The 21355-nt window shown below is 34.8% G+C and overlaps 3 protein-coding genes and 2 long non-coding RNA genes across 12 annotated transcripts in view; 2 read left to right on the top strand and 3 right to left on the bottom strand.

Annotated features, from left to right (window-relative positions):
- Positions 1-10007, top strand: part of LOC135309764 (uncharacterized) — a 47844-nt gene extending 37837 nt beyond the window's left edge. The window contains exons 2-4 of the long non-coding RNA XR_010369966.1: positions 7894-8001; positions 9098-9269; positions 9871-10007. This is a non-coding gene — a long non-coding RNA (uncharacterized LOC135309764). The remainder of the gene's footprint in view (positions 1-7893; positions 8002-9097; positions 9270-9870) is intronic.
- On the bottom strand, positions 30-3632 carry LOC128671716 (mast cell protease 2-like). The gene is made up of 3 exons (XM_053748441.2): positions 3476-3632; positions 2422-2667; positions 30-1293 (listed from the first exon to the last, which is right to left on the bottom strand). The coding sequence occupies exons 1-3, from the start codon at positions 3493-3495 to the stop codon at positions 690-692; spliced, it is 870 nt and encodes a 289-aa protein (XP_053604416.1). The 5' UTR covers positions 3496-3632; the 3' UTR covers positions 30-689.
- The window catches only part of gogo (golden goal), a 183036-nt gene continuing 166068 nt past the window's right edge, over positions 4388-21355 (bottom strand). For all 8 annotated transcript variants that reach the window (XM_053748409.1, XM_053748410.1, XM_053748412.1 and 5 more), the window contains 13 exons: positions 18442-18620; positions 17934-18073; positions 17164-17300; positions 14450-14635; positions 11741-11881; positions 10994-11135; positions 10413-10613; positions 9860-10025; positions 9072-9291; positions 8688-8843; positions 7849-8014; positions 7389-7505; positions 4388-6195 (listed from right to left, as the gene is read on the bottom strand). In XM_053748409.1, coding sequence (XP_053604384.1) covers positions 5684-6195; positions 7389-7505; positions 7849-8014; positions 8688-8843; positions 9072-9291; positions 9860-10025; positions 10413-10613; positions 10994-11135; positions 11741-11881; positions 14450-14635; positions 17164-17300; positions 17934-18073; positions 18442-18620 — 2463 coding nt within the window. In that variant the 3' untranslated portion in view covers positions 4388-5683. The remainder of the gene's footprint in view (positions 6196-7388; positions 7506-7848; positions 8015-8687; positions 8844-9071; positions 9292-9859; positions 10026-10412; positions 10614-10993; positions 11136-11740; positions 11882-14449; positions 14636-17163; positions 17301-17933; positions 18074-18441; positions 18621-21355) is intronic.
- Positions 14834-17152, bottom strand: LOC128671705 (uncharacterized protein). The gene has a single exon (XM_053748427.1). It carries the CDS (start codon positions 16763-16765, stop codon positions 14918-14920), a length of 1848 nt encoding a protein of 615 aa, XP_053604402.1. The 5' UTR covers positions 16766-17152; the 3' UTR covers positions 14834-14917.
- On the top strand, positions 19409-20678 carry LOC128671734 (uncharacterized). The gene is made up of 2 exons (XR_008404874.1): positions 19409-19756; positions 20466-20678. It is a non-coding gene; the product is annotated as an uncharacterized LOC128671734 (long non-coding RNA).

The following is a 21355-nucleotide window of genomic DNA, read 5'->3' as shown; positions in this document are numbered from 1 at the left end:
GGATCGGGGAAATAGTGAAACGTTGGGAATGCTTGAAATAGTCTTGTATTTCACAAAGAAATCTTTTACAATATTTTTTTTTCGTTGCTCTAACATCTGTCTTTTCACTCTAAACGTTCGGATACACATGCTAAACACTTTCAGACTTTCTTCATACAATCGGATACATATTTTTCACATAAGTAGGCAAATAATTTCTATTTTAATAACATTCGGAACTAAGTACAAAGTGCATTTTAAACCACAACGTTATAATGAAACTTTTATGAGTAAAAAATATAACATATGAATACATCATAATGACACAGATTATTTGAACATGAATTGATTAATAATTTTATTTACCTATTTTATTTTTTGTGATTTATTTAACTATTTAATACAATTTGAAATATCCGCAACATGCTTCGTCAAATACTGTATTAATCTAACAGGCCACCCCGCATCATACCTGGTGCAAAAGTTCCCATTACACTGGCTGCATTGCCCCGCTGTATGGCGATGGAGATTTTTTGAGACGGATACAGCACGCCTATCATTTAGCCTTTCTGATTTTATTAATTTTATTTACCATGTCATGTCAATGGTGTTGTCCTGTAATTTTTATATAATTTACGAGAAAAGTAATGTACGATAGTAGTAAAAACGGACCGCTTATTTGTATTTACTGTCAAGGATTTGTTGTCTACTTAACCTACTCTTAATTTCCGTTTCGTTGAACTTATTGCATTTTTTTTAACATTGAAGAGAATCCATTCTAAATAAGGACTAACAGGTGTAAATGAAGCCATCACCTGAACACTGCGTTCAAAGTTCAGAGCGCGCCCGTGAACATGAGCCGCTATACCTGCAATGCGACCTCCAACAAACAGAGGTCCTCCTGAATCACCTGAATAAATATGTTGTTTTATATTAGAGCATTTTGGTGCGATTAATAACAAAGGCCCGGAATCAAAACGGTGTCCAGTATTATAATTGTGTGACGCATCATAAATTACTCCCTCGCCAATTTGAAGTGGTTTGTGTTGTTGTTCAATAAATGTATCTTCGTCATTAGCATTATAGACAAAATAGCCGTATCCAGCATACTTCACGGCTCTTCCTAAAAGCGATTTGTAATCGACTGCTTCAAGTCTGCCGTATTGTTGCAGAATCAACGGATCTATTTGTATCAAAGCAATATCGTTGTCATCCACATAACTTGGATGAGGAATTTGCTTCAAAATTTTGGATTTACATTTGATACGATCTTTTAAGGCAGTGTCGGTAGGTGGCTGTGTCATATTGCCACATCTGAAAATAAAAACTCAGTAAAAAACATTGATGATGGAGAGAATCCACTAGCCGGCGTCACTTAATGCCTTTCTAGTTTCTCAAATCGACAAATAAATCGAGGCGATTTGGCATTTAAGTCAGGACATAAATACCAACATTTTTTAGCAATACAAGATGTTGTGTAGATTACGCGTGATGTGTAAGATTAGCTAGACCTAAGTATTTATTACCTTTTTTATTAACTTGAGTAGTCGTAACTCTATGTAATAGCCAAGCAACAAGAGACAGTACAGAAGCGTTATGTAGAAGAATCGAACATAGAGGTGTTATGGAAACGACATTAAAACTAAAAGAAGAATTTTTTTTATATTTATTACGTTTAGACAAAAGTCAAAGGACTATGTACCTTAGTCTCTATGTACCTTATGTGCCTTTGGAAGGTTAGATACCAGAAACCCTGTATATATAATGTAAATATATTAGATATTATTATATTTAATACAGGCCTTCCGAGAGGTTTGCTCTAAAATTTTATGGGATACTATTCAAAGTATGGCCGAAAACATTTTTCAGAAAAGTGAATGGATATGTCATGGATAAAATAGATCTCTCTCTCAGAAAAAGCTGCACGACGCAAAAATGCAGCAAAGACCTCGACCTCAGTGGCGCAGTGGTACAGTGCTTGCCTCTGAACCGAGAGGTCCCGGGTTCAAGCCTCGATCGGGTCAACATGGAAAATGATCTGGAATGATGGAAATTTCTGATTGGCCGCTGGGTCTTGGATGTTTATCTATATATGTATATGTTAAAACATATAGTATCGTTAAGTTAGTATCCCATAACACAAGTCTAGAACTTAATTCGGGGCTAGCTTAATCTGTGTAATTTGTCCTAATATATATATTTTTTATTTTCTTTAAAGAAGGCTACATTTAGTGAAGGGTTTCATTATCATTTGTAATGTCTCTGAGTGAAGTGTCCACATCGCGCCGTTCGATTAATCAATTAAATTTACCGAATTTGTTAGGTATCTATATGAGGTATATCGTTTAGTCGCGAGCATCAGCTAGTTACGATAATCTTTTAAAAGCAGTATGGAACTTACAACTTGTAGACTTCATAGTTGCAATACAAAAGTTAGCTCACCGAACTATTTCTATACCCGGAATCAAACAGTGCGCTGCTGTCAAAACGAATTCGCTGTTGATTGCTGATCCTGTGCAAACCCTCAATAATATCTCCGTTCCTTTAGCTCTCATCAGTAGACTTACTACAAATGGATATTCATTCTCATGGGCGTCTCTTCCATTTATCACTCGGAACCGTGGTATGTTTAATCTTGATTTCTTCTGAAGTCTTATCGCACCTGACGACATCATCAGTATAAAGTATCTGAAATTAATTAAAGTGGTACTCTTAAGGGGACCCATCAAGATTTAAGAGGAAATTAATAGAAGGGGAATTATGAGCATTTAACAAAAACGTTTCGTCATAAGCTTTTATTGTTGTCAGTGATCTTGTCTTCGTGTGACAAAAATCATGTTTGTGCAGTTAGCCGTTGATGAATTCCCTAAATGAGAAACATTTCTAGGTGCACCATCAGGTCATGTTTATCATAATGCATTGATACTGGAGCGACCTGGAAATTCAATACAAGACAAGGGGGAAGTAGGTGAAATTTAATTTGCAAGATTAGATTGCAAACTTAGGGACATGTTAAATTGAATAAAAGCTTATTGTAAAAAGGCGAAGAGTTACTTTAACAGGAACGTCTATTAGTCGTACAGAATGAGAAAACGTTTTTCTACCCATAAACAGTTTGATCTGAATGTTTTCTTTAAGTTGTGTTGTTGACACCGCAAAAGACAAGGTTTATAGGATTTTCTTCTCATTTCATTCATTTAGAACAGATTCAAATTCATTTACACGTAAAAATCATTATTTTTGTGATGAACTTCGAAATTCGACATTTATATTATAATTACAAACTATTTTTTTATTTACGTACACTGCACAGGCTATATAAATTTCGTTTTTTAACTTAATTTCTCATAGCATCCTATGATTTTCATTAAAAATTGTATATTGAATACGATAAACATTAATTTTAGCAGTGCAACATATACTTTTTGAGAATTAGCTCGATAAATTGAAGTCATGAGGAGAAGAGGGAAAATTGGTGACATTCAACTTTACGTACCCTAATAAATGTTTACTCATTTTCCAAATAAATAATAGAAATAAATAAATAGTTTGCTTACAATGACTGCAGTTACATTTATAGAAACAATTCACAAAGCGAAATAAATATATTCAAGTTATCAACAAAATGTGCTTGTCGTAAAATATATAAAATATCATGGCCATAAAATATTTTATACCAAGTAGTTTAAGATTTGAAATGTATGATAGCGTTAAAAGTTTGTAATAGTGTGGTAACAAGGAAAATAATAATTTTATTAAAAATGATTTAGTGCAACGTAGTGATCTAAGGTGCTTCTGAACTAATTGTTAAACAATAACTAATGTTTCCTACAAATTTTTCAAGCTTTAATATTCCTTGCACTGTACGCATGTATATATATGTTCGAATGAAATATTGACCAATTGAGCTGATACTAATGCTCTAGTGGTAGATTCGACTAAGTATTAATAGTATTTTTATTGGGCATCCGAACCTAAACGCAGCATACCTTGATGTGAAACTATGCAATTTATTGCGTGGCACGAACTACCTCCATCGGAATTTAATACAGAGTGTTATTTCCCAATTAAGTCTGCCGTCGCCAATATCAAATACCAGTGATTTTATGAAAGGCGTGATTGAAATGGAAATGCAAATACCTTGAGTACGGAATTCTGAAATTTCAAATATGTACATGAATCCAACACATGTGTTTGTGTACCAATCTGATTCGTTGTAGTTTTCTTAGACCATCTCTTGCTTCCGTTGAAGAAAAAGCATCGTGAGAAAACCTGGATACTGGATGACAGTTTTAAATTCACTAATATGTAAAAATCATGTCAAATCATGATGAGTTTAGTCGACTTGAATAAAAACTGACAAGTATTAGTAATACTAGACAAGATAATAATAAATAAAACAACTATGTCAAATACAAAATAAAAACATTTTAATGCCATCTCGAAAACCAAAACAACATTATCCACTTACGATCTACAGAATAAATACAGTTAGTAAAATAACGGCTTAAAATAAATGCATCCCTTTGCTTAAAAGCTAATAACAAAAACTTTAAAATATCTTTGACACGTGACTTGACTAGAGTATTCAATCTGAATTGAAAGTATTTGATGAAAAAAAAACAATTATAGGTCAAAGGTGTGATTCGTAGTGTCAATTTTCATTTATGCAACATGCAATGGGGTGTCACTTGCGCGTTGCCGACTTCTCAAGATATGCTTTGATTTCATAGTCCATTGATGTTTTAGAACTCCAGTCGATTTAACTTTCGAGAACCGGACGAACTGATAATCAAATATTATATGATGATGAATCACTTAATTATTAAACAGAATTAATCCCTGAGGATATATAATGATCTGCTGGCAACCACTTTCATCACATAATATTTTCAATTTAAATCTTATACGAACGTTATTGCCAGATGAATACTGCATGTACATTGCATTGGTAACTAATGTGGAAATAATTTATTATTGCACTGCCCACATCGTCAGTCGTTTAAATATCGTTTAAGGAATTACTGTTATTCAAATTAAAAACGGAAAAGTCCTAACCATATTACTCAGCGAATAAACTTACCATAATCCATTCTCTTTAGTGCTGCGTAATTTAATTATAGACACATCTAAACTGCTTTAGTTGACCAACGACACGGCATATAACATTAATCCTAAAGTTGCTATGATATTATACAATGCAAAGCGTGACGGACAGGTATGAAAACTACTTAGACAGCGAAATGATTCTACTTCATCTACAAGATAAATTATTAATTAAATTTTGTCCCTACTTTTACGTTTGGTGAAATGTTTTGCGTAAATATATTACTTGTTATGTGCTAAAACAATTTGGATTTCAGCAAAGATGTTGCAAATTATAAAAAAAGAAGTGTAGGGTCTAGATTAGAACATTTTCAACTTCTATTAATAATATAATGATAATAAAGAACTTAATCTAATTGTGTTAATGTTTGTCACATTCAAATTACTAAAACTTAATAAAAACTTATATTAATTTAGCTAGATTTGACAATACTTTGGTGAAATCCAAATCAAAAATTTGATGATATGAAATATAGTCATATATGTCAATTTAATCACATTGGTCCTTAACAACAAATGGGCATGATATATTAAAAATAAAATCAGTGATTACTAAACTATAAATTAATGGTTAAAAATTTCCATAACCGCTCAGCTCTTAAGCTTTAACATCAAATTTATCAACAAGTCTGTTACTATCCGGTGAATCATCAGCAAACTTGATTTCGTTAGACGAATCAGAGTTCTCATCTGCGAATCTTATATCAGAATAATCTGTTCTTTTCAATGTATCAGAGCTAGTTTCTCTAGCCGTGTCGTTAATTCTTTTAAGAGTTGATGTACCATCTACGTCATTTCTGTTATCTCTTCTATGTATTCTTACTGGTGATCTAGTAAGTGTAAGGTCTTTCATAGGTATGGTTACAGGATTTTCATCTCTCCGTTTTTTAGTTCTTTTAGTGGCTTTGGGTGAGTTTTGCAAATCACTTATGCTGAAATTGAGAGGATGGATAATGTTCGTTCTGTCTATTGCTCGTCTGTTTGACTTGATGGATTCGTTGGATCGGTTGAAGCGGTTGTCAGTATTTCTCTTTAATGTACTGGATGTGGGTCGTTCTTCAGGAGACTCTGTGTTGCTGCCTGGATCTGGACGCAGTTCTTTTGGCAAAACTTCCTGTAAACAAAATAAAGTAATAAAACATCCGAACCAACGTTTTTTTTTTATTGCGTAGATTCCGACCAAGTTTAGCTATATAATTATCTATTTTGATACTTTATACCTAATATATTTCTGGGGAGCACATACGGGCTCGAAAAACACTGATGATAACTTGTGTTTTATATGAACTTAGATTTACATTAGCTGAACTAATGCAAAAGGACTAAAATTATTGAAGTTCAATTATTAACTCTGTATAATTTACTGGGTAAATTTAAAAATCCAGTCAAATGTAGTAAAGTTTCTCAGCAGTGGTCGCTGAAATACTTATAGTTTGTTTAGAGAAATATCATTTTAACATCGATAATTATGCAAAAAATGTTAATTTAATTTATAAACAAAAGCATTGCATTTTACCCATAATAACAAAGTCAAGAATATTTAGAAAATTGGAGTCATTAGTCAGTAAAAGCAACTCTTTTCTCTTAGTAATTGGGTGATGCTGTTTTTGTCGCAACTCACATTCGCTTTGTTATCATTAATCTGATGAATGACCCACCTCACGGGATTCTATTCTCAAGCTTTTTGTATTCAATACTACTCGTATCTATGTCTTGGGGTTTCGCTCGTGTAGAAATATTCGAATTAAAAAGAATATATGTAAATCTTTACTGGTGTTAGAATTTGGGAAATTGAGAGGTCCGGAGAATTATCGTATACAAATAAAATCTTATTTCTAAAACAATATTATAAAGAGGATTGTGTATTTTATTTGTGCGTGTATTTTTAAGATACATTTTGATTTGAGAATTACATTTATTAGTTGGATAAATAACATTCAAAGCTACAGGAGTTATGAGATCATAACTTAGTGTAAAACATATTTCAAATATAATTGATATTCTAATTGTTGCTATCTAGTAACAATTAGAATATCACTTATATTTTATACTTTATAGTTGAAGCGTACAAAGTTTTATATTTACAAGTTGTGATACATAAAGATTTTTCGTATACACATGTTAACCGGACTATATAGGCGTGAATCTTTTTTATTTCAATTTGCTGCTGTTGGCTTCTACCACGGCGACTGCAAGGTAGTTGAAACGTCAGCAACATTGAATAAATTTCGTGCTATGTCACGTTAAAATTTATTGTTATGTTATATGTTCAAAGCGCGAAGTTTTCAAAATAAAAAATTAACTTGCCTCAATCTCAGGTGCCTTTTCGTCAATCTCCTTGATAATATCCCCTTCTTCTAAAGGTGGAATCCAGACCAAAAATGCTGGGTCCATTCCCAAATATGATCCTGGGACTGAACCTGGAACAATGATAAATAGCTTATAGTTTCAATAGGATGGGTTTTTTGGTAAACTATAATCTCTTTTGTGATTTATTTATTATTATTTTTCACATTGAGTCAAATATTATTTGTGTATTTTCATTTTTCTCTTTATTTCCATTATAATGGATCATTTAATTTTATTTTTCATAGGTCAACATTTTGACTATAAAAGTTTTTTAATGCTTCAAAGCTATACTCTCTCTCGATTTTTGTTCTCGGCTTGAGATTGCTGTCATTTTTATTAATTTCTACTAGCCGCTGGCATGTATATACTTCTGATTTCAACTAGATTTCATAAATTCCTGGATGAAAGACCTACCAGCGTTATTAACTTCATAATCGTAATAATCAATTTCCATCTCAGGATGGGAGGTGAGACTGAGGTCGGACCTCAAGAGGCGACGGTTGCAACTCTCCTTCGTGTGTTTAGGGTTGTCTCTGATCCTTGCAGCGGAGACGCCACTCAACGCTGGTGAGTACCAACCCTGGAAATAAGTATTTTATCGTAACTGAAGTTCACTACTACACTGCAGGTTGAGATGTGAAATTTTCATTCATCTAAACCAGGTAACTTCATGAAGAAATTAAATTTTCTTCAAAATAGGCGATACAAAAATGTTTATGTTTTAGATACATCTATAATTAGTTCACCATTGTAAGTCATATTATCATCTATACGAGTTCCAATTCTTAAAAAATGAGACTTTATTGTGTGTTTGGTTTAACGCCAACCAAAACTATATTTATGATGAAGTTTAATTTATCATCCGCAACATCCGTGGGACAAATTGAATTTGTACCATCAATGCTATAGTTATAATAGAGGGAGATCTGGCAGATCCATCAACCATTGCTGGCTAATCTAGAAATCGCATAATCGCATGCGCACTCAAAAGGGCCGGTGTAAAACAAAATGCGACTGTGGTATCTGCACCAATGATCATTCATGTGCTTATTTGTCCTCTGCCCAAAACACTCGGGTAATAAACAAAAGAAGCTGAGGTAATTTTTGGAAAGTCATAGTTTTTGGAAAGAAGAATTTTGCACATCAACATCATTTGAAAACGAGAACAGATCAAATCAAGAGTAGCCCTTGATGAGTAAAGCTCTCTGTTTATTAGAAAAATAAGTCGATGTGTTCCTTAAAAAAAAACCTACATTAGTAAGAGTAGCAGCTGACATGGAAGACGAAGCCCTGCTCATGCTGTCCCTATCCTTCTCGCTGCAGCTGTCCCGCTCACTCACGCTGGTGATGCTGGTACTCAGTTCCACCGTCACTGTCTCGCTCGTTGACTGTTGAGGTGGTGATGTGACCTAATGAAAAATGAATCATGGTTACAACTTTTATGTTTTTCTTTGTGCTAAATAATACACGCAATGTTCGTACACTTGCGTCGGCATTAATTTGAGTGTGTTATTGCGAATTGACCAGTGAATCAATCAACAATAGGGCCTCATTCATGTTTTTTTTTTATAAAATAAAATTAAGTACTTCAATATTTTCTTTCTTTTTTGGAAATAATAATTAAAATATCTGCTTACCTGAGGCAAGACAACGTTTGTTGCAGAAATAGTTCGCGACCTTCTAAGCGGAGAGGGGGCAACACTGTTACTCCTAACGGGCGCACTGCTAGATGAAACAGTCTCGGGAGTGACGGTCGCTTGACTCGCAACGCTCGGTTCGCTCGCCACGCTCGGTTCGCTCGCAACGCTCATATTGTCCGCTTGCTCGTTCTCTATGTCTGTATTCTCTTCTTCGTCCCTGATTAGAGAGATTGTGATGAGTATATTTTATTTTTGGAAAATGCACAACTAATAACTTGTTGAATTTATGAAAATTAAATGTATTTATTTATTTATTTAAAATGCTAATTTTAATATTGTACTGTATGTGTGTATTGTGTTGTCAAACAGATAGAGTATTATTTAAATAGAGTATATTGAAATATGCAAAATTTAAATTTAGTACCTATGTTGAAAAATCCAGAAAATATAGTGAATGTCACGAGAAACTTTCTGTGAGAGGGTTATAGAAAAGATTTTATAATTAACACGCCCTTCACCCCCAGTGAAGGTTAATGAATGATCTGCTGTAGAGCTATTGTTTTGGCACGTATCAGTCGCTTGCTCGTTTTGTCAAGTACTTTTGAGTTCCTCGTTTTATTTGAAATAATTGGATTTCTTCGTGTAAGCGTAGGATAGAAATACTTCAGAATCTTTTAGTAGATTTGTTTATACTCACATAAAATCATTAAAACTAGTATACTATATAAAATTTTCGTAGTATACTCTCTCAGGATGTTGTTATGATGTAAGCTGTAGAAACTCACCTCTGTTGCAGGTTCTCCCCTCGCTCGTGGTCCCTCAGACGCGTGTGCCTCGTGTTGCCTGACGGTAACAGCCGCCGTAGCGACACACTCCCTCCCGCCACGTCTGATAACAGTGTGCTTCGTGATCCCGCTGCTGCCACACCAAAATCCAGCGAAGCGGAGCAGGCTGTGTTGCAAATAAAAATTGACATTAATCTCTCTCTTATCTTCGTATGTTCCCGGTTGCAGTCGGGGCTGTGACGCCGCGATTTGGCAATAATGCCAGAAGTGTGGAAAAACGAATATTCTTTACAGAAGCAGGATAACTTATTTTGGAAGCGGAGACGTAACGTGTAAAAAGCGGAACTCGAGAACGTGTGTGACTCTTCTCAATTAATTTGTGTAATGAAATAATGTTTTTTTTTTATACGGGATTCTTGTAAAACCAAAAAAATCTATGAACCGTTTATAACATATCACTTTGATCTTGATCATTTTGTTTTTGGTACATTAAAGTGATTTTCTCCCCTTTTTTTCAGCTCCGTTTTAATAACGTCTAAAAATCGATACAAACCATCACTATCGGTTAGGCTCTCTTTATCAGCTGCTCGTTGGTACGCCCTAGTACGGTGTGCAGAATGCAGCGCTAGACACAACGCAGCCAACGCGGCTGCAGCTGCTAATGCTACCGCTGCCCCTCGCGCGCCGCCTCCGCCCCGCCACCACGTGCCAGCACTCACTGAGGCCCAGGCCGCTGATGCATTGCGGATTGGCTCTAGACATTCGACATTAGATAAATATATTTAACAAGGAGATAGTGAATAATAATCATCATCGTCAACTTCCATTCTCACTTATATTCGGGTTTATCTAATGCCAGCTTATTACATTATCGTCAACTTTGACGGTTTCAACTAACATTACTGATTTCTCTTAATGTTGCGTTTTTCAATACGTTCATTCTCATCGGCATCAGGCTGAATTGGCCGATAATGTAAAGCCGGCATAATATAGCCCTTTAAGAATGAGTAAACGTAGTATAGAATTTTGATGAAAAATTAAGATTAATTAAGTAGAGAGGGACTATAGTCTTCGTAATCACCGTGATGTGATCATTATGTTTTAAGAATGTTGAACCGATAAGAAGGGACTCACCAACTTGTGTGGCGTGGGCTAGAAAACCTCCTGCACATCTTTCGCTCGTATCACCTGAACTAAGTTCAACTAAAATATGACGTCCACCGGCTATCTCCACCACGCCGGTGCTGTCTGTGGTAGTTGCTACTTCATCTCCAGCCTGAAAGTCAGGTTTCTCATTACTACTCTTTATTCTAGTGGTCTCACAACTAGAGGTCTCACAAAGTGGACATGATAGTAGGAATGCCCACATTCCTACTTTATCATGTTAGTACCTTTGGCACAACTGAATAGCCATCAACAGGCTAAGGATACAACATCAAAAGCAACTTGGTGCAGTTGTGTTTCGCAAATAACTCTCAGTGCTCGACTCGAATGACAATCGTGCCCAAACTCGAGCACGCTGGGAGACTTGATGCAGTGTACATAGAGAGCGCTGCCCGTGGCCAACTATTGGTCAAAACTGCTGTAGCTTCTCAATAGTCTAATTAGTTAAATCAACGCAAAGAAGTCTAGTAGATAATAGTTGAATGAATAAATATTCATTCATTATTTATTTTAACCCTCCAATCTTGTTTTAGTGATTGATCTAGGATTTTTAATCGTGTACAAAATAAAATATACAAAAAAAAAATATTTTCGGACCACAAGTACATGTCCCTGAGAAATTATCTGGATGTTGATTAAATTCTTTCAGACTTAGGATCTATTTTCAGAAGGGATACAATAAAAGAAAAATAGAAAAAGATTGATATGAATTCTCACCATAGCAGAGCTGTCAGGTCCATCCCAGGAGGCCAGGAGTGGTGATCCTAAAGAGTCTCCATCCCTTGCTCTAAGCGCTTGACCAATGCATGGTAGGCGCACGGCTTCCATACGCAGACGAACCACGAAGCCTTCTTCAGCCTGTATAAAATACATTATTAAAATTGAGACTCAAGGCATAGATATCGGCAATGTAATTCATATCTTGTTTCCATTACTATACGAGAACAATAACCTGACATGCTAAAGTCTACAATTTGTTAACGTTAAAATTTATATGGAAAATAGCACAACGCCATTAGCAATGATTAAACTTAACACAAATTATTGTCAATAAGGATTGTTCGATACCGTATTTAATGTAAAACAGTGGCTTACATTTCTACAAAACTATACGAGTCGATTTGAATATGCTTTTTGAAAAAGGAAGATTCTACAATTGTCTAATAGTGTGTCGTTATCTCTATATTCCACTGCATAACAATCTAATATTGTTTCGCGATTTCTCATACAACAATACTATACAGCATAGTTATTCTTAAAATACCTAATCAGATTATTATAAGGACTATCGAAAATATCAATAGTATTAGCAACAATCGATACTAGTACGATACTACATGACAAGTACCGTAAATCATCAATAGTGTTGCCACATTTGACGCTATCGATACTAATGGTATTCCTATCGATAGCCTCCAATCCATCATCATCATTATACAACATGATAAGACAAACGTGAATACAATCCAACTTATAAAATCTTAATCCATAGAAGTTTTAATCAAAACGGAAACTAGAAACTCGCCGGGTCGACTTCGATATGGGAACCAAACATGTTAACTTTCTGAGAATTGTTTGGCTAAACTAGATCAAGAAGTGTATATTTTAAAGTTGATACAAATTGTTTTCACACACTCGAAAAGAAAGAAGACTATTTATATCAGTAAATGTAAAAGTAAGTTGGTTAAGATGATGTTATTCGGTAACAGTAAACCTTGCACCGTCAACTTTGACGTTAACTTTAACGCGCGCAGAAAAATGCAAAGTACGCCATTTTGTCTAAATGTCTGCGACGTGCCGGTTAAAATTAACATCAAATTTGACGGTGCAACTCAGCCTTAGTACCTTTCTCATATTATTAGTTTTGAAAAGTCCTTACTGGCTGTAATTACTGCGTTCAAAAGCTTTCAGATCATAACATTATTTTGAGAGCAAAGTTACAGAATTGGTTTACAGAAAGCGATGCAAGTTTTAATGGCCCGATATCGATGTTCCAATACCTCGGTTGTTAGAGTTAGTCTCCACTGTAACCATAGACAAAAAAGACAATAAAGATGATTATTAATAAAATTTTCTTGATTATTATGCTAGCTAATAGAAACACCGAAAAGAAAATTATTAAAAATTAACCATTTCGCTCAAAAATCTTTGAAACTGCTCTAAAAGTAGCTAAATATCAGTGCGAAAATGAGACGGTTCCATTAGTTCTTCAATTACTTAAGCATTTATTAATTTCAATATGATCACTACGTAATAATATTGATGATAACGTTCGATTGTATGTACAAACGTTACATTTAGATTTTGAAGTAACGTTAACATAATTTAAATTGCCTGTTACACTTTTGTGAGATAAATATCGAATGAAACGTACGCCAGTGGTAAGCGCGTGCTATAATTCAATAAGTCAATATTAATTACTGTATCGACAAGCCCAAAGCGGGTTGTAATTAGCTTGATACTATTTGAGATATTAAATTTGATGTTCGTTGCCTCAGGTTATGAAATGATGGAAACATTGCTTTGAACGAATCAGGACGTAATAACACTAACTACCGTGCTGATATTGCTCTCGTGAGAATTTACGGATTATACGTATTAAATTTACAGAAACGAGTATTTTCTAAAACAATTTTAAAAGAATAAACTTTATACACTCAAATCAGTTTATTAAATATAGATGAATTATAAGGTTTAACTATATATTCAAACACAAAAATGAGCGCAAAGGTGCACTTATTGCAAATGCAATTTCTGCCATATTCTAATAGCGATTATTTTAGTAAAGTGTCAACAAAATACTATATTACTACGGCGTTTGAGATAGCAAACCGAAATCAGTTCTATTTATTTATGAGAGTATTCTATTTGTATTTATTGTATATAATTTGTAGTTTATTGAGGACCTCAGTGGCGCAGTGGTAAAGTTCTTGCCACTGAACCGAGAGGTCCCGGGTTCGATCCCCGGTCAGGTCAAGATAGAAAATATCTTTTTCTGATTGGCCCGGGTCTTGGATGTTTATCTATATATGTATTTGTTATAAAATATAGCATCGTTGAGTTAGTATCCCATAACACAAGTCTCGAACTTACTTTGGGGCTAGCTCAATCTGTGTGATTTGTCCTATATATATTTATTTATTTAGTACGAGATGATCACAGACAAAAATGTTCGTCACTAAATAGTATAAAACAAAGTCTCCGCCTATTATCTGTTTATAAGCTTTGATATTTTAAACAACGCAACGGATTTTGACGCAGTTTTCAGATGTTATTTAGACAAATTATTCCCAAAGGATTATGCATACATAAATAACCCCGTGCGAAGCCGGACCTGTCCGCTAGCATATTATTATAAACCTGTATCACTCCACGTTTTCCAAGTATAAAATTATATTAAAAAATACATAAGTAAAATTTGTTTGCCTGAAGTAACCAGAAGGATCTAGAAGGACACGCTCTCGCGGATCCAGCTAGGAGCCTTGCAGCCGGCGCTAAATGTAAAACACAGCCACAGCGACATCTAGAACCAACTTCAGCTACCACCACTGAAGAGTCTGCAGCCCAGGACTTAGCCGTGCATTCACATGCTGCCAGTTCCACCGCGTTACCCTGAGAATGTGAAGGCACTCTTTATTATGCTGTGGTAAATGTCATTATAGCACTTCTACTACACTCTTCTCTAGCTAGATTAGCTACAGAGTATTAATACTCGTATATCCCATAATATATAGCATATAAATGTACTTTTATTTTTAGAACATCCCTCAAATATTGGGAAAAGAAATATACAGGAAAAAAATTAGGACATATTGTTAAACAAATTAAAATGTTTATTGATGAATTTTTAAAACAATAAAGAAAAATATGAAAACCACGAATGTACTATTCCGTCTACTCTTCAGCTGGTTCCTTTTTGTCTTCACCTGTATCGTCACCTTCTTTCTTTTCTTCATCGTCGTCTTCTTGATCTCCGGTCTTTCCTTCATCAACTTCAACATTTTCATCGAACGCAACTTTAGAGTCACGTTTTTCACCTTCCTCTCCCTCTTCTAATATTGTTGAACTTCTCACCTGGTCCTTTGAGAATTTCAGTTGAGATTGCATTGCCATTTGAGAATACGCTAAATCCTTCATAATTGATCTCTGAATTTCCAATTTGCTTGCCTCCAGCATCTTTTCAATCTCCGTTCCTTCGCCTTCTTCTGGTTCCACATCAGCCACTACACTCTCAGATGACTTTGTTGAAGTGACAAACGACGGAATACTTTCTTTCTCAACTAGCTCTGGTGCAGATTCAGCAGGGACTAATTTAATACTAGGTATTGTTTTAACACTGCCAAGAGATGATGATACCAGTGAAATTGACGAGGGACTCGTACGTTCTGGTTTAGTAACAGATTCTTCGTGCGTTCGTGAAATATGTGATACAGCAAGAGACTGCCTTGATTTTTTCTGTACAGGTTTTGGAACAAATCCTAGATCACCCTCTTTGTATACTTTGTCGAATGATGCTAAAGTTTCAACAGACTCAGCACGCTGAATATCACGATATTGCGAAACAATTTCCAGCAACCGTGTCAGTAATACTTGCCTATCCATGACTTCTCTTGAAGGATCGGTGGTAGCCCATTGATCCAACTTTAAAGCAGCTTTTACAGCTATAGCAGCTTCTTTCAATATACTTTTTAATCTCGTACATTCTTCGGCAATTCTATTTGCTTCGATAATTGCCTTATTTTGGAAATTCATTTTATTGTGTAAGTTTTGTTCCAATATCCTAACTTGCAAAACCAAGTTTTCATTTTCTTTGCTTAATTTTTGAATATGCGCTTGTTGTACTTCAAAATCAACGATTTTTTTATGATGCATAGCTTGATTTTTCTTCATCTCTTGAAAAGCAATAGTTAATTGATCTATAACTTTCAGTTGCACGACGTTTTTATTTATAGCTTTATCTCGTTCTTCTTCAGCTAACTCCATTGCAATCCGAGCCGATCTTTCGCTTTCTTTGTATTTTTCATTCTGATCAGCCAATTTAGCCTGTGTAGCTAAAATATTATCTAACTCATTATTTATAGCTATATTTTCTCTGATTACCCTATGCGTTGAAGCAGCGATTCTTAATTCTGTTGCATCTTGAAAATCTTGGGCAAGCTGTAATAACTGACCTTCCATTTCTTTTTTTAATTTATCTTTGCTGATCACAAATTTCTTTTCAGCATCATAGATGACTCTCTTGTACTTCATTTCTTGATCTTTAAAATCTTGCTCTTGTTGTTCAAATTTCCTCATCAAATCATCTCTAATTGCTCTAAATTCTTCTAACGTATTCAATTTACCAGCTAATAATTTATTTTCAGATGTAAGCTGATCTTTCATAGTAGTGAAGTTTTTTTCTAATTCATCAACAGTTTGTTTGAACTCTTTAGTCTCAATTTCTCGTATCTCTTCAAGACCTTTAACTTTATCTTTTAGTTCATTGTTTTCTTCATTTTTCAAGTTGAGTGTCTTTTTGAGATAAGCTATGATATCTGCTCTATCTTCATCAAGTTTATCATATGCTTTTTGAAGTTCTTCATTTCTAACTTCATATTCATCAACAGCTGCTCGAAGCCTTGCTATTTTACGATTGCATTCAGCTACTTGAAGTTCTAAAAAAGTTTTTTCCACTTCTGTAAATCCACCAGTACCCCTAGTTTGTTGTGGTTCTTCTTTCGCTTGCTGTTTCTTTGGACCCATTTTTATAAATAGTGGGATTTATTTGATTTAAAATAGAGTAAAAAGTATCAAGGTTTCAAAATGTTGACAGCACGTTGCTAAGCATTGAAATATGTCAAAAAGCAAGAAGAAAAATAAGAACACTCATGAAGGTTGAAATGTAACGGTAATAATAATAATTAATATAGATCAACAAAATAGAAAAACACCTGGTACTTAATGTCGTAACTCGTAATAATTTTGGTGTAACATTTTGATGTAATCATTGAAATTGCGTAATATGTTCGGGGAGCGCAAACCTATGTGTCCGGTAGGCGCTTTCTATGATATCCATAGGAGAAAATGTATTTTTATATCTATTCTTATACCTATTTACATGCCCGGTGTATTTCAGCCCTAAAGGTTTTACTTTCACGTACCTCACAATATTTCCCGCCGTAGGCCGGTGCTGGGTTGTCGCAGAACCTGTGTCTGCTGCGAGTCCTGGTCGAGCAGTGACCAGGCGCAGGGCAGGCCGACCATGGCGACCACTCACCCCAACCACCCGCTCCGCCATCTGCGACCAGAGCATTAATTGTAAGGCTCTTCAAAATAATATAGCCGAACCCCTTTTACGAGTAGGATCGACCTTTCTTTGAAACGGGTATTGTCTTTATCAATTCAATCTGTTATACTAATACCTGTTCTATTGTTATATACTCACAATCACTCTGAAACTAGGTGGATATAGTTTCTGATAATACTTCCTGAAATTGCTCCTAATATTTTTCATGACAAAGTCATTTCAATATACATTATTTTCGATATTATGTAACATTTTTTGACAGAATTTGAAGTGTGACTACTCAATACTTAATATTTTTATTGCATACATAAAAAAGCATATATAAAAAAGCACATATTTATGGACCCTGGCGGGCACAGCAACATGAATACAAAAACGAGTATTACGCACGGAGTACAAAAAGGTAGTATACGAGCTTCCTTAATTTATTATTTTACTAGAATCTATAAGAAACTACATTATTTGGATCGAGAACTATACTGCCACAGCCAATCTAAAGGCATACAATTTTTCTCTCAATAATATAACAAAGTACAGAAAATACATGAAACAAGAATAAAAATACAAGTTTTTTAAATGCAAGCAAATAACATTTCTTTCATTTTACATCGTAAGAAGCCTCACCAGAGAGTGGTAACGTAGGCAGGCAGTCCATTCTAACATCTGCTACAGCACCGGTCACGGCCTGAGACACGTAGACGAAGCAGTATTCTGGGTATCTCTCATTGAACAGCCGACAGTCGAAAGACGCTGTGTGTTGACCCCTGAGAAATGTTAAAAAAACACAGATATAAGGACATTCCATTGTAGTCTTATATCTGCGAAAATAAAAACAACAAATCGTATTAATCTCCGGATTATTTAAAATGATTTAACGTATAATGTTAGGCAGCCTGTAAACGGTCAATCGTATTTCATAAACATACTTGGGGCAATAAGTCAAGATCATGGAATTATTAGTAGTCAAAATGCCAAATGTCCTTCTGCAAAAACATTATCCATATCACTGACTGTACAAAGAAGCTATAGAAATCATAAATCAAGTATATAAATAGGCATCTTGCTTCAGGATTTTTCGACCTTCTTTGAAAGTCACAGTCCAATATTGGCTAGCAGTTGCACTACTACTGACCTCCTCACTCGGCGTTCCGCGACGTACCGCAGCCGGTCGGCATCCCTCCCAAACACGCGCACTCTGTCAGCGCCCTCTAGCACACACTCTGGGTACTGGAAGAGCACCCTGACTCCGTCTCCACACGGCATCACAGACCCTCCGTGGACGTTCAGCACGAACTGTTCCGACCAGTCCGCCTGGGGGGAAAAGAATAATAATTTAGTAGAACTAACCGGAATCAGCGTTCTACTCCGTGCAAATAACTGAGTTACAACTGAGCTACACCCAGGTCTAGACGGAATGATAACGGCTAAATCTAGGTCTGTCCGAACTTCGGGATTTAGCCGTAACAGATATATACAATTATGTCAATCGAATCTTTGTTAATGAGTAAATCAATACTGTAATCTATGCATTAGTTACGCGAGAGATTCCAACACAGGGTGGAATTAAGTTTATAAAACTAAATATTACGTTGCAAAAAACAATTTATTTCGATTTTTATTGAGAAAAAACGACAAATTTTTTGCAGTGGTTACTTTAAAGCTGTAAACAATAATAAAAATACTCTATCACAAAAAATATGTAAAATCATAGCACCCTTAGCTTGCATAGAAATCATCAGCATATCGAGTGTGTTATTGCTAACACTGGTGTCAGATTTCATTCAAGCCGCCTAAAGGCATCTGACATGACTTTTACGACTACTTACCCCCATCTAGTGGCAGATAGTCGCATACACAATAGTGACCGAGACTACCCACCAGTATGTGCAGGTTTCCTCCACCGGAAGCAATTGGTGGTCTACGAAAACTACTATATATAAGTCAGATTGGTATACAACCTGAGCCTGAGACCTTTCGATCCACAGGCGGGCGTCTTAACCATTACACCACCACTGCTTCATATAAATGAAAACACAATATTGTGTATGACATATTATCGTCACGAAAAGTTGATCGGTTGGTTATTATGACGGCCACTATCGGTAGAGTTAGCTCAAACTTTGGTGATTTCGTAAAGCTCCCATAGAAATTCCTAACGTTTATTTTACTGAAAACAATTTCCATCCTTAATGCGCACCTGATTTAATTTATATGATGGATATATATAGAAGATAAATCTATACTATTGTTTCTTTAATTTTGTAATAATGGAATACATATTGCTTATATTTTTCTTAGGACAGTTAATATTACAGAGTATATCAGGGTGGCAAGTTGAAAAGGAACATGTTTTCGAATTCGGAAAAGACAATCCCAACAGTTTCGTGGTTCTGGAAACTCAAGGCATGATGGAGAATTGGGTGAAGATTCAACAATACAATATCAAGGTAAATTGCTTATTGTTAAAATATAAAATCTGCTGTTTTATAGTTTGTAGCTTTTTGAGAAATTATATATGTCCTTACCTCCGGCACAGCGGCTGTGATAGATATCTCACAGTACCTCTGCCGGAGAGAAGGTATTAAACGATTGTTTTATTGTAATTGGTGTACCTATAATTTTATAATAATTAAATCTTATTTAATTTATAATTAGAAGTTATATGGATCTTTGACATCTGAAATGAATGAATTTTATTTTATTTATTTATATATGTAATACGTTGTAGCTTTTTGACACATCCCAATGCCAACTTAATATTATAAATGAGAAAATAATTCTGTTTGTTGCCTCTTCACGCTTTATCTACCCACCCAATCTTCTTGAAATTTAGCATAGGTAGGTACTTAGGTTTAGCAAATTTAGCATATAGTTTGAAGTACGGGGAAGTACATGGGATACGTACCTTTCGTCCCGAATATAAACAATAAATAACTGTTCCAGTGGAAAATTTACGCAGTTGAAGCCGCAGGTAAAAGCTAGTTATATATAAGTATTTAATAAAAAATTGACGTGAAAAATTGCCTGTGACGATCTGTGAATTTCAAAAGTTGACGTTGATTGTACAACATCTAGAGTAGGAAATGGAGTGGTTATATTTTAGAGAAAAAAACACAAGTTTTTTATATTCAAATACTTATATCAATATTGTTACAGGTGCCTTCTTCATGTGAATACATCAATTATGTAAAAGTAGTAGTGGTTAACCCAGCAGCTAGGCCGATAGTGAAAGCCAACAAATACAATCTTCGGGGAGTCCTCATTAAGTATAACGACACACAAACAAGCTTATCGAAACACACAATAATTTACAAAGCTATAGACTTTTGTACAAAACTCAGTGGTATATTTAAAATATTTCCACATTAATACTTGTTTTATTTACCCGAATTGTAATTCAATTGGAATAGAAAATACTGCTGAGAAGAAATGTCAAATGAAGAAACTCAATTAAACAGCATTGTAACACGGGTCCAATTTCTGTTTTCGATGTTTCATCCATTTTGTAAAATTGTAAGCTTTACGATTGATCGATGCGATGGATTAAACTTTTGAAATTAGAATTTTCTAATAATTAATAAACTCATGTTATAGCTTCAAGAAATAAATCACTATTACATAAGAAACGAATCGTAGTATTTAATATAAACAGAATATAGGTGAACGAAGTTTGATCTAGTATTAGTAGTATTTATATATATATATATATATTACTATATTAGGATTGAAAGATGAAAAAATGTGGTTTTATTTACCGTAGAACAATAATAAGAAATGGTACCCAACGTGTCACACCTAGGTCTTGTTCATCTAGGAATTTGCGATTGATCTGGTTTCCCGCTAAATTTTATGGTTTTAGATAAACTAAACGAAAATATGCCAAATAAATGGTGATAAATATTTTTATAATGATGACTTCCAAGCTCAATTTTTTCACAACCAGGAGAGACTGCCGAGACCTTACATATTCCGGATATTTTTTGTACATTTCAACGTTCGATACCTCAAAGCATTCTCGTGCGAGGTCTTGACAGACGGATACATAG

Source organism: Plodia interpunctella, chromosome 8, assembly GCF_027563975.2.
Source record: "Plodia interpunctella isolate USDA-ARS_2022_Savannah chromosome 8, ilPloInte3.2, whole genome shotgun sequence".
Lineage (NCBI taxonomy): Eukaryota > Metazoa > Arthropoda > Insecta > Lepidoptera > Pyralidae > Plodia > Plodia interpunctella.
Note: the sequence above shows the minus strand (reverse complement) of the source record. Positions and strands in the feature narration are given on the sequence as shown.